Below are 13,239 nucleotides of genomic sequence, written 5' to 3'. Positions count from 1 at the left end.
GTGCCTTCATGAAAGATAAATTTGAAAAAAAATCCTTTTCTTATAATAATCGCCTAAATAAACAGTTTTGTTAAAAATACTTTTATAATCTATGCCCAACTTCAGTTCCTGACGTTTACTTGACGAATACGTTCTCGTTCCATAGTTTTTCATATATTTTTTCCAGCCTTGTGATTGGTGTGTAATTTTTAAGGTGATTTCAGTGTAGCAATCTTATTGGTTCAGACTGTCTACTTCAAGGAGGCTGAAAAAACTGTTTGAATATGTCACAGAGAATAGTGTACTTCGGTGCAGTTTCTTGATTTTTTTATATTATTTTTTACAGAGCTAAAATATGATATGAGCTATAATTTTTAATAGCTATTACCCAAGAAGATAAGAATGGCCGGTTTTGGTGACTTCCCCGGGTACAATAGGCCTTATGCCTTGGACCCTAACAAGGAATCAAATGATTTGTACGATACTCGCTATCAGCAGATTTACGGATATCATACTCCTGTTACCGAAGATTTTCCTGGTCCTCCTCTAGTGATGGATGATGGTAATGATGATGGTATGTTGTTATTGCCGTTTCGTTAACAATTACTACTTCTATATTTTTACTTAGATTACAATCGTACATTATTTAATTTTTAAACTACTAGCCCAATCATCTACAGAAACATTCATTTTCTGTTGCAATAAAAGAACGTCAGGTGTCTGTTCCTTAAGCTTGATATTTAATTTCTTAATTATTTTCATGCTATAATACTTGCATCATAATAATATTATTTCTGGTAGGGTTCCAAAAAAGTAAAAGTTTTGACTGGCTGACAAGAATAGTTAATAATAAGTAAAGTGTGAACATGGAAATGTTTAATATTGTTTTAGATACCAACGCTTATGTTACTACAGCTATAAGTGTGGCAAGTCTGATCACTGAAAACTTACTGAGCCATCCATTTATTGTGTTAAGAAGACAGTGCCAGGTATGAGTTAATGTTTTTATTCAATCCATAAACTCAAAATCTTCAAAAAAGGGTAAAAAAAACTGTACTCATATATTTTCTTTTATCTTCAATACAGGTACTCTCTTTAATAGTAATAATAGTAAATTAATTGTTGTTGTTGTGTTCAATTAAAGAGGCATCTACTTCCCCCGCTAAGCTTAAATTATCACTTGATACTGTACTAAAATTAAAGTAAAAATATATCATATATGTTCCAGGTGCACAATGGTCTAAAAAACTTCCACATAGTACCATACACCCTACTGCCAGTTGTTGCCCGGCTGCACAGGAGACAGGATGTCACTACTCTGTGGAAGGGCATCGGTTCAACTTGTATTGTTAAGGGCCTAAATATGGCAGTCGAGGATGTTGTCTCCAAAGGCACAGGGTGGCCCAAGTGAGTAGTAATTCTTACCACTATTATGCAATTTATTCTTTTGAAGTACATGTTTACCTCAAATCTGTGTGTTAGATTGGCCACTTCTACTCGACTTAACATTCTTTATTGATGCAGTAAGTGACCAGTTTCACATTGAAACTGCATTTTGGTTTCTTGCATGAAAACTTTACAAACCTATAGGAGAATTACTCTATGTCAAACTCACTCAGGATACAAGTCTAGTTAATTATGTGCTTATTTAATTGCACATTTTATTCTATAAAAGCAAGCTGTAAAGCTATATTTTTAATGTAATTGGCAAAGCACTGTTGAGTAGTTGTTGTACTTAATTCCACTAATACTATCAATGGTATGTGTGTTTTAATATTTTATTGTGTATGTTTGTTACCTCTTGGTGCCCAAACATCTAAATAGAGTCAATAGTCATCTGTTCATTTTTGATGAAATTTAGAATGGAGGTAGCAGGCACCTTAAAAAAGCACTAAGGCTACTTTTAACCCACTTTATTAAAAGACGGTAATGATTTGGACAGGCAGGTGAAGCTCCACGAAATAGCTAGTAAAAAAGGTATTTGTTATTTATTTATTTTCAGAGAGTTATCAAAATGTGATTCAGTATTGCAGTTCCTTCAACACATAACTTTAAAATGGTGAGTTTAAACTAGTGCTGTTTCTATTACTAATAATTTATTGGAGCAGGCAGTAATTACAGAATTCTCTTTATGCCTTATTCAGTGCAAATAATATATTACATAACCAAAGTAATACATACAAATTATTGTGATTTTTAATGCTTATATCTTTATCTTTCAACTGATTTAGCAAAGTCATTCCTCTTGTTGTCAGTTGTACTTGGTATGTCCATGTATAATAAAAAAAAATCTCTCTTTTTCTTTCTATTTCAATATAGCTTGTATCTTTGGCAGAAATGTAAGGATTCTAATCATATCTAAACAGTTTAGGAATTTGAAACTCATGTACTAGATGAACTCCTTTTAGTGGCCTTTTAGACATAATTATAATAATTGCTGTAAATAAATCTATGCAGGCGAAGCCACAAAAAAAAGAAGTGCTAGTAACTTAAAAACAAGAAAAGAACCTTCCCAAATATAATACAAAAGTTGCTTCTGTGAAAATCTTCGGTGCATTTTCTTTTGTAATTTTATCCAAATTTGTCACCATTTTCAGTATAAGCTTAGCAATCATCACGCCATTTTATTCGGCGAGTTTGGTGGAAACAGTGCAGAGTGACATTGCAAGTGATAAGCCGGCGTTACTCGACGTTTTCCGGGAGGGGTTCATGCGACTCCTGGAGTGGGGCACCCCCAGTAGGGGCAGGATGCTGCCCATCTGGGCGATCGTGTTCCCAACTGTTACACTCGGCGTTACTAAGTATATTGCTCAGTAAGTATGGGTATTTATAATTTTATTTGTCTACCAAAATAGAAATTCTGCTTATATTACCTTTAAATTAAACTGAAACAATTTATATAAAATAACTTACATAAAAATGACAATTTTATTATATTTTTCGTACTGCAAACAGAAGTGAATTGATGGTTTTTAAGAATTATTTTAGTAATGAAAATAAATTTTTTTACAGCATTTCATTGAAACATGTCACCGAAAGAGTTCTCCGTTTCCAACAAAGGCACAGACATGAGCTGAGTGACTCATACAATACAAACTACACCAAGAACTCGCCCAACCCCTTAATCCAGGATATCAGCCTTAAAGCCAGTATCTTTTCTTTTATTGCCATGGAAATTATATTCTTCCCTATTGAAACAATCATACACAGACTTCATATACAGGTAAATTAATATTAAGGTTATTTATAGCATGTTTCTGTTACATGATTTTCCATAATTATCGATATTCCCATATCATTTTAAAACCCCATTGCTAGTTTCGTTGTAAGTAAAAGATTGATTTAATATTTTACGATTTTTTTGATAGATGCCTTTTTCACATGTTAAAGATTGCACCTTGTGTGACCCCTGCAAATATATTTTGCATATATTTTCCAATTACAGGGAACCAGAACTATAGTGGATAATTTAGATACTGGCACATCAGTTATACCAATACTAACTGGCTATGAGGGGTTTATGGATTGCTACAACTCAACCATTGCTAAAGAGGGTGTTGCAGGCCTCTACAAGGGATTCGGGGCTTTAGTCCTACAGCTGGCGGCGCATTTAGCCATCATTAAACTGACAACATTAGTTGTATCAGAAATCTCAAACTTATTAAAACCAGCAAAATCTCCAACAAACTCGGACGACTCAGTTCATTCACAACAGAAATATATATTCAACTAGTCCATGGATATTTAGAAAATTTTATTGTAAGAGTAATTATGTGTGTTATCCTGTCAGTTTTTGAGATGATATTAAAATGAACACTAAACATGGGTTTCATTATCAGTAATACAATATTCATGGAAACATTAAACATAGGAGTTTGTTATTGCATCAAATTTGCTCCTTCATTTCAATTTAAAATCTAAAAAAGACAGTGATTTTTTTGAATAGTTAATCACATTGAACATTTCTTATTATAGTTAACCACAACACATTACTGCAATATTTCCAAAAAATGTTGATTCCAAATTAAGTTCAAAGGATACCGGAATGGTCATATAATTGTTTTGTTACTTTTTGTAAAGTTACCTAGTTGTTAAGTGAAATGTATAGCTTGTTAGATGAGATTGTTAGCTACAAATCAAGCTAGTTAAAATAAAGATTTCGTTTATAGCAATATTTATTTATTTTTATTACAATACAACAACACTAAGCCATAGTTTTCATACTGCACTCTGTATGCAATGTACTGAGAAAAATGAGGGTACTTATAATTAATTACTATCTAAATACTACACTGATTACACGTAACTCGGAGGCGACATTAATGTGTTAATACAAATCTTCCCTTGAGTAGTCTTCGCATTATGACTTTGCGACCATTTGGGGTTGACATTCTAGTCTCCCAACCGTGGCGGCGCACTCTTCGCACTTCGTTAGGCCGTGGGAAATAGCAACGCACCTTATTTCTAATTGAAGACAAAGAAAAGTTGTCCGGTTTCACTAAACTTGAAGCTGGTGTCATCGAAGAGGCGATTTGCAGTGTCTGCCTTACAAACCTGCAGAAACATTATTTTTTTTAACAAAATATTATAAGGTGCGTAATTTATTTATTAAAAACAAAAACTGCCTACTTTAATGGCTGCAGAATGTTGGCTATTACTCCCGACATATTTAGCTGTTTATTTATTTTGTTTTAATAACTACACTTTTTCTTATAGGTTATATTTTCTGAAACGACTGACAGCTGATTTGAAATATGACAGTGTTTTGATGGACTCATAGAGTAGCTCTGCTGCCTACATGACAATCAGCATTATTCACTTTCGACACTCATCACAATTTCTGACTCAAAATGTGATTTTAGTAATGTTCATTCAGATCTAATTTTTATTTTAATAATATCAGCTCCACCACCGTACCGTAGTCTGTCCTATTCAATTTTCGTGAAACGTGAAGTAAGCAAACACACTGGCAAACAGTTTCTCTTGTAGGTAACTAATGATTCTAATGAATGAACCAAACCTTTGTTTATTTAACAATTAAAATTACTTTAAACAAGTGATTAAAAACGAGAAAAGCAAAACCGATTAGTCGATTCTTGACATAGTCGGTACTTTGCTGCCAATAAATAGAGTAGAAAAAAAAACTTTGTAGTCTACGTCTAGAGTAAAAGAATAATATGGCGGACCAAAATAACAAGGGCGCTAAAAGACTATTTTGGATATTTGTAAATTATATCAAATCAGTGACTGGTTAAAGCACTACATTGCACTTGTTATGTTTAAACCACATACTTTTGTTATAAGAACTCATGAAAGTAAGTTTATGTGATAAGAAATTGGTGTTTTATGTGGATGTTATTTTTCTAACGTAGTACAGTGAATTTAGAAATTCTTAACAAAATATTTTTCGTCACTTTTTCAGATTCAGAATGTCGGCTATAAAAGTAAATTTTGAAATCGGGCATGTAGCATCGGTGCGATCTAAAAATACTCCAGAAGGGTTTACTCACGACTGGGAAGTGTTTGTGCGCGGCCAGGAGGGTGCAGATATAAGTCACTTTGTAGATAAAGTGGTTTTTCTCTTACACGAAACTTTCAAGAAGCCTAGAAGAGGTAAATATAATGCTGTTTACTTGTACATTGTGCGTGTAAATATTAAGTGGAATTTTCATAGGAGTGATATCATGGTAAAAGTTTTCCTCTAACTTTATTGTTTATGTATATCGTCATGAGTGTTTTGACATTCACGAGAATCATGTTTTATTTGTGTAATAAAAAAAGTCTAAGTAGAATCTATTTGCCGAGTTGAGATATAATTTTTATAAAGTTGATATTTATTTATTTTCAGTTAGAAAAGAGCCACCATTTTCTGTCAAAGAATCTGGATATGCAGGATTCATATTTCCCATTGAAATATATTTGAAGAATAAAGATGAACCTAAGAAGATTAAGTTCACATATGATTTCACACTGCAACAGAGTGGGTTTCTCAAAGACCGCTATATATTCCAAAATCCTAATGAAGAGTTTAGGAAGAAGCTTTTAAAAGGTGGTGGAATACCCATTAGTAATAATGCATTTTATACAAACCCAGATCAAGAATGTAGAAGTAGAGATTCATTCACAGAAGACAAACAGCAACTTCTCAGCAAGCCAAAATTGTCATCTGATAATATTAAAAAACACAAGTCTAAGGAACACAAGGAAGAAGTACCACATAGAACTAATAGCTTTGAAAACTTATTTGGACCTCCCTTGCAGAAACCACCAAAGGTATCACCAGACCCTAAAAAACTTGAAAAGATCACCCCTCCAGCAAAATCAGATAAAAAGGAAAAGGACAGATCAAGCTCAGAGAAAAAGCAAAAACATGAGTACAAAGAGATCAAACCTGAAAAAGTTAAAATTAAAGAAGAAAAAGATAAGGTAAGACCAGAAAAGGTTAAAAACCACAAGGAACAGGAGAAATCTAAAGAGAAGTCAAATAAAAGGCCAATTGAAAGACCTCCTTCACCAGACCCTCCTAAAAAGCGTTGTCTAAGCCCAATAAGAAGACCCCCTAGCCCTCCACGCTCCAACAGTGCTTCTAGTATAAAGGATGAATACAAACCTCCAAAACACACTGCTGAGAACGTAGAGCAAAAGAAAGCCAAATTGGAAGATAAAATGATTGATGTTAAAATAGAAAAAGATTTGAAAGAACGAAAGAAAAAGGAAAAGAAAAGTCATGATAGAGATAAAGAAAGGAAGGAAAAGAAGGAACATAAAAAAGATAGTCATAAATTAAAAGAATCACCAAAAGAACTTCTCAAAGAAATTCCTAAAGAAGTACCTAAAGTTAGAGAAATGCCAAAAGAGAAAGATACATCAAAAGATTCTCCAACAATCAAAGAAAAACCAATGAAGTCAGATAAAATTATGAATAAATTTTCTTTAGAAAATCTAAGGAAAACTCCTCCCCCAGATATTGAAGAACGAGCAGAACCTCAGAAGTCTAAAGATAAAACTGACCCAGAAAGAAAACACAAACATAAGAAAAAGGATAAAAAACGAGATGAGTCTAGAGAAAAACACAAAGAATCCAGTAAAGAAAAGAAACACAAACATGAAAAGAACAGAGAGCTACCAATTGAAAAAGTAGAAATTATTGAACGCAGAGAAACACCTATTCCTAAAGAACGGCCAATGCCAGAACCAGCATCCCCCATATCAATTGATACAGCTTCACAATGCAGTTCCAAGAGTGGTCTAGCCAAGTCCTCTCATGTTGGTAATGAAGATATAAACAGCAGTCATTCAGATTCAGAAAGTTCAGTGATTGCAGATGAAGAGGATACTAAAGTCAAAATTGAGAATCCATCACCTGAGCCAATCAAACATGAGCCATCACCAGAGCCAGAGCCAGAAATAGAACCTGAACCTGAGTTAGAGCCGGAGCCTGAGCCCATAGCAGAGCCACCTCCACCACATAAAGAGAAAAAACAGAAGCATAAAGATAAATCTGCCAAAAGAGAAGAGAAACGTCGCAAACGAAAAGCAGCTGAAGAGGAAAGAGAAAACATCGAAAATATAGAGCATCGAAAGATAGCTAAGACGACAGAACCTACGCCATTCAATGACACAGAGCGGGGAGAGAGTAGTGGCTCTACATCAGCAGAAACCAAGGTCCAGGATAATGGAGTTTCAAGTAGTCTGGGAGAAGACGCCGAGCCCGGTGACCTTTCTCCTGATTACATGGTGCAACTACGTGATTTACAGCAGCGCATTATGAAAATAAAAAACAATGAAGATTTGGAAAGAGTAGTCAATCTTATTGCAGAAACTGGCCGGTATGAAGTAACTACACAGACATTTGATTTTGACTTATGTTTGTTAGACCGCTCAACAGTACAACAGCTTATACAGTTAGTGGGTTGCTAGTTAACAGTGTTGTTAAAACTTAAACTAATAGTAATTGTAAATATATCGCCTATACATAGATGAGCTATAAGCATTTGTACAGCTACTTGCTAAGGTCCATCTTGATAAACGTAGACGGCAGAAGAGCGGACATAAACTGCTTTTATTTACGATGTTGCATAAATTAATTTAGTAATAATCTCATAAAGTTTTATCTATTGATCTTAACATTACTCGACACTTGAGTTTAAAGTGCAATACTGTATAGATATATAAAGTTATAAGACTGTTGAAAGATTGTTAAAAGTAATGTATATTTTGTACATTATTGTATTGATTCATTATTAAGTAAGTTAATGAACTTAAAAGTTTTTAATTAACCTCCACTGGCCCAGGACGGGTTCACAGAGGCTATGTTAATAATTGTATAATAGTTATAATGTCTAATATTTTGAATTTATTTATAAGAATATGAGACTTAACACCACAAATCGTAGTGGTCATGTTATGATTTTGTGCACTTTTAACATTAAGTTTTAACAAGTTCTGTTTACCACTGGTAACAATTATTGGCATTGCAATATTGCATAATTTTTAATTTTAAGGTAATCCTTGTAATTTTAAACATCACTATTTTAGTAAATTAGAATTTTGCTATCAGCAATGAAGCAAAATTTAGAGGATTTTGAGGGTTTCTTCAGAATTCTAAGTATTTTAGTGCTCATTTTGGCTTGGTTTGATCTTGTACATTATATTTGTTACATAACTTATTTTTTTATTTATCGTATTTTAGGAATATTATAAAGAATAATAAATAGAGTGTAAACTAATATACATTGTTTTGTTCCTTATATTCATCAGCAAGTGCAAATATTGTAAAGTAACATGTTAAATTGGATCTACGATGTAAGTGCTTTATTGAAACTATAACGAGTGGCCTGCATTTATTACCTCATTTTTAACTGTTAAAGCATTTCCCGTGTAAAACAAATCTGCCAATTAACATTTCCAGAGTATTTGTAAATTTTTAAATTCTAGTGCAGTTACTAGGAAATTGTATGAGAGTATCACAATGAAATGTATAGTAGTATTTCATTATGTTATTACTTTCTTTTTGTAATGTAATACACTTGTTATGTGGATGAATGGGATTAAAAGAAAATACATTTTTTTGCAATGGTAACACTTTTATTCGAATGATGAAAGATGGAAAAACATAATAGAACAAATAATTTGAACATAGGTATACAAAAAGAAATGTGGGTGAATATTATAAGCTAATAATGAATAATGCAATGTAATATGTAATAACAGAATAACTTCTGAAATAAGATAAATGAATTTGTATTCCCAAATGCATGACGATGAAAAATGATAAGTGAAAAACGATATTATCTTAACTTTTTTAGTAAAGATAGTTTAGCAAGAAGTAATTGCCCACCACAAGGTGTAATGCCCTTCGAAGTACATCGATAACAGTACCCTTATTGGACAACATTTATTGTTACGCTCAGCTGTTTTCCAGCGCAAAATGTATCAATCGTTTCTTCCTAAAGAGTTGTTTCAATTCTTTTTACCGAAACCGAAGAACGTTCATTGTTCATCCTTTCGCTGCAGTCGAATCCTGAGTCCATCGATGATCAAGTTCATCTCTTTTTACCGTTTTTGTGAACAGTCTGGCGCCACTTAGTGTAGAAGTCTCCGATGTACTCGACAGATATCCCAGCGGCCTGCGCGGCCCCTGTCACACTAAATTCTTTATACTGTTCTTCTTCAGTGCCTGGCTCATTTCCAACAAGCAATATCAAGAGAGGAGTAGATTTTCCTTGCAGTGAATTGTCAGGATCGCCATTACCGCCTTGAATTTGCTTTTCGTCAGCCATAAAGTGGTTGCAAAATTCCATAATTTGTATAAAGTTATGGATGTGTGGCGGCGCCTTGCGAGGATACTTCAGAAGCGGTAGAGGTTTAGATTGCCCAGGTCGTTGGGCTCGCAAGAACCTAGATCCACTTCGCAGTTGCACTTCAAGCCAACGAATCGCATCACGCGCCGTACTTTGTTCGCGCTTCAGATTATCCAACTCTTGTAACACTGAAAGATTTGTAATGAATAAGCAAAATTAAAAAATCATAACGCATAAAAAAGCACACAATAGCATAAAAAATGTTTCGTGTATTAAATAGTAACATACCGACGGTAGGGATGAGAAGTACGAAGTTTCGGGCTCGCAACAGTTGTTTGACGCGGCGCAAGTGCTTGTGTAACGCATTTGTATCGAGGGCAAGTAGAGCAGGCACTGGCGCCTGGCCGCTTCGCTCTAACTCGCGTACTTGAGATGCCAGCCATAACCGCCCCAAGCGTCTCAGTAAACCACCCTCGCCTGATTCAACCTGAAAATAGAGGTAACATTTATTTTTATTGATAAATGTTTTGTTACACATTGTGTAGGTTTCGTTTAAGACTGTACACGTGTTTTTCTACTTACATGAGGTTTTTTAGAGTTATGCCACTCTCTGCTTCTTTTATGATTGACTTTAGTAGTCACCTTTGAAGGAGGTATTTTCTTCAGATAGAATACTTTAAGTGACCTATTAAATCTTATGCGAGGGATTATCTTTGCAATATGATTTCCGAAGTCGACGAAATTCAATATTCTTAGAATGTTTTCTTCATAGAATGACAATTTGTATCTCTCTAACATGTTCCATTCTGCTGCATCTTTATCAAATTTACAAATGTTAGTGCCTCTTAAGTTGATGTCTTCTGGAAGGGGAATTGTCTTATGCTCCAGTTTCAATTTCTTTGCAGCACTCCTTGCATACTCGAGAATATGACATTCTTTATCTTCATTCGATTTTGAATTAAAATAATATGTCAAAATATTGAGCAAGTCGACAACACACTGGAAAAGTGATTCACCACTGTCACCACAAGATAAGATCAAATCTTTTTCATTGAGGGCCCAATCCTGGAGTAGTTTAATGCTTGGCAAATAGTTATCCCCAAGTAAAAAGTTTTGTAGTCCTTGGACATCCAGTACATTGTTGTTAAGACTATTGTGTTGAAATTCATTATCATTTTTCTTCTGCTTCTCATTCAAATCACCATTTACAGGCTTTTCTGTGGTTACATGTTTGATGATTTCGTTTTCTTCATCTCCAACATTTTTTTCAAGAATATCTTCTGTATCAGAAGCCTCAATACAAGAATCTCCACTGGCAGATCCATCAGAGTGACAACTTGAGCCTGAAAGATCTTCATCCTCAGAGCAGGACTCAAATACTTCAATGTCACTAGTTTCTGTATCAATATCACTCATATCAGAACTATCTGTTGATGCAAGGCGCCTTCGTCGACGTCGCTTAGTTAATGTTTTCTTTATATTAGCTTTGGCATCTCCATTTTGTAAAATCTCTTTAGTCTCATCTAATGGTAAGTCTTTGGATGTAATTTCGACATTGTCGTGATTGTTTTCGACTTCACTATTAGGCATTTCAGATTCACTAGGTTCTGGGTCACTAGATTTATTGGTTGTTTCAATTTCTTCTAACACTTTGTAAGGTCTTGTACTCTGGAGTGTCGTACTTTTCGATTTATATTTAGCAGCTGGGTTTTTCAAACCAAGTGACTCTAACTGTTTTAGTAATTTCTGAAGTAGTTGTGATAGAAGGGCTAATGTAAATGCCTTGCAGGCAAAGGCTTTTACTTCATCAGTTTCTGTTACTTTTGTAATGGTAAACAAACAAATCAACACTATTTTGTGCACCAAATTGGCATTCAAACATGATGGGTTTGTGCCTTCCTCATCAACAGCCTGTATATATTCATTATAGTTGGTGTTAACATCAGGCAGTGGTGGTTTCATAAAGTCCATGGCTATTTTTATTTCTTGAGCAATAGTGCTGCATCTTTGTGGAATATTTGTATCATTTTTGTTTAGGTACCAGATTTCTATCAAGGACAGAAAGTTTGTTATAGTATTTTGTATATGCTCAGTTTGTGTTAATGTCTCAGGACTGTTTAGTGAATCAAAGAACTGGGCATTTTTTTCAAATATCTTTGTCAAATTCCCAATAGCCCCTTCAAAGGGTGATGTGCAATTTAAACACTGAATGTAGAAGCAAACAGAATCCAGGTTATAATTTTTATCTAGGTAGAGATTACCTAACTGATTGTAAGGCATGCCAGATGACATATCAACATGTGCAGCCTGCAGGTAATATCTTGCAGCTATAGATGGTTCAAAAGCATGAAATATCTCCACTTGATAACGAGACAAGTCTCCGAGGTAGATGAGACATGAATGTAAAGCTGAGCGACTGAACTGAACTTCCTCATCCGTGGGCCCCTCAGTGTTATCTTTGAAGTCTCCATCTAGATGCAAAAATGTATAATCCAACTCCTTAATTTGCAACTTCATTTCTGACTCCATTCTTGAAATAAAATGGTGAAAATGGCCAATTCCACAAACAATATGAGTGAACAGATAGCTGTCATTTTCAGCATCTATTTCTCTTAACTTCTTTGCTGTTGATATGGTTTCATAGTAAACTTTCCTCCACAGTAATTCAAGTGACTTCTTTCCATAGTTGATGGGATCAAGAAACAGAAGCTTTTCACAGTTATCTCTTAACTTCTGCCGTTGGACTTCAAGATGAGTTGAAAAGAGGTCTATGATGGATTGACTTGCTGTTGTCATGTCTCCAATGCGCCTTGCTACGTCGGTTACATAGCTGTAATTGACAACAAAAATACATTATTATTTTAAACACTTATCAATTAAATATTCTAAAAAATCCTTAGCACTGTGGGGATAACCACAGTAGGACATTTCAATTCTGGTATTCTTAACTTCTACAGTCAAATTATACATTGTTAGCACATATTCTAGTGAGACTTTAACTGGATAATGATATGCGCCACATGGACATACCTGTTATGATCTCTATTTACCTTTGACCTTTTATCTTAGTGACTGTGCAATGAGGTGAAAAACATAACCAGATCATAAAGTGTAAAACTTACATGGACAAATATTTATGAAATATCTTACCGATAGAGTTTTTTGGCACGTTCAGTGCGCTCGGCAACTTTAGCCTCCAAAATTTCATTAGATCCGTTCTTCATTTTCAAGTCATTTTATGTACTTGTCAAGACGTTGATTGCAAAAATACTTCCTTTACTTCTCCCAAATTACCAATACTGACAGGAATCATTTCGATAACACCATTTTCCACTTTGATAAAGTATTTTTTTTAGATATCTGCGCATTTATGACAGTGAGATCAGAGATGGATGAGTTATGAATGAAAACTTTTATTTTTATTTTATTTAATCTGTTTACGTGAATACGTGTTGTA

At 34.2% G+C, this 13,239-nt stretch overlaps 4 protein-coding genes across 6 annotated transcripts; 2 read left to right on the top strand and 2 right to left on the bottom strand.

Annotated features, from left to right (window-relative positions):
- The first annotated feature begins 85 nt into the window (after positions 1–85).
- On the top strand, positions 86–4,151 carry LOC113503371 (solute carrier family 25 member 46-like). Of its 2 annotated transcripts, XM_026885273.1 has the most exons (8): positions 86–193; positions 326–553; positions 871–968; positions 1,208–1,386; positions 1,982–2,038; positions 2,577–2,792; positions 2,992–3,202; positions 3,425–4,151. In XM_026885273.1, exons 2-8 carry the CDS (start codon positions 382–384, stop codon positions 3,710–3,712), a joined length of 1,221 nt encoding a protein of 406 aa, XP_026741074.1. In that variant the 5' UTR covers positions 86–193; positions 326–381; the 3' UTR covers positions 3,713–4,151. The 2 variants fall into 2 exon arrangements, with proteins under 2 accessions (XP_026741074.1, XP_026741073.1); XM_026885272.1 differs by lacking the exon at positions 86–193 and having other exon boundaries at positions 252–553.
- Positions 4,142–4,737, bottom strand: LOC113503374 (39S ribosomal protein L34, mitochondrial). Its single transcript, XM_026885277.1, has 2 exons — positions 4,609–4,737; positions 4,142–4,533 (listed from the first exon to the last, which is right to left on the bottom strand). Exons 1-2 carry the CDS (start codon positions 4,644–4,646, stop codon positions 4,299–4,301), a joined length of 273 nt encoding a protein of 90 aa, XP_026741078.1. The 5' UTR covers positions 4,647–4,737; the 3' UTR covers positions 4,142–4,298.
- LOC113503369 (protein AF-9-like) lies at positions 4,517–9,055 on the top strand. 2 transcript variants are annotated; one of them, XM_026885268.1, is made up of 3 exons: positions 4,517–4,571; positions 5,402–5,592; positions 5,828–9,055. In XM_026885268.1, the coding sequence occupies exons 2-3, from the start codon at positions 5,409–5,411 to the stop codon at positions 7,897–7,899; spliced, it is 2,256 nt and encodes a 751-aa protein (XP_026741069.1). In that variant the 5' UTR covers positions 4,517–4,571; positions 5,402–5,408; the 3' UTR covers positions 7,900–9,055. The 2 variants fall into 2 exon arrangements, with proteins under 2 accessions (XP_026741069.1, XP_026741068.1); XM_026885267.1 differs by lacking the exon at positions 4,517–4,571 and adding an exon at positions 5,128–5,294.
- LOC113503368 (protein SMG5) lies at positions 9,045–13,202 on the bottom strand. The gene is made up of 4 exons (XM_026885266.1): positions 12,933–13,202; positions 10,365–12,612; positions 10,071–10,269; positions 9,045–9,970 (listed from the first exon to the last, which is right to left on the bottom strand). The coding sequence occupies exons 1-4, from the start codon at positions 13,004–13,006 to the stop codon at positions 9,525–9,527; spliced, it is 2,967 nt and encodes a 988-aa protein (XP_026741067.1). The 5' UTR covers positions 13,007–13,202; the 3' UTR covers positions 9,045–9,524.
- Positions 13,203–13,239: the final 37 nt, after the last annotated feature.

Source organism: Trichoplusia ni, chromosome 19 (genome assembly GCF_003590095.1).
Source record: "Trichoplusia ni isolate ovarian cell line Hi5 chromosome 19, tn1, whole genome shotgun sequence".
Taxonomy (NCBI): domain Eukaryota; kingdom Metazoa; phylum Arthropoda; class Insecta; order Lepidoptera; family Noctuidae; genus Trichoplusia; species Trichoplusia ni.
The sequence above is the reverse complement of the archived record's forward strand: the minus strand, read 5'-3'. Positions and strand labels throughout refer to the sequence as shown.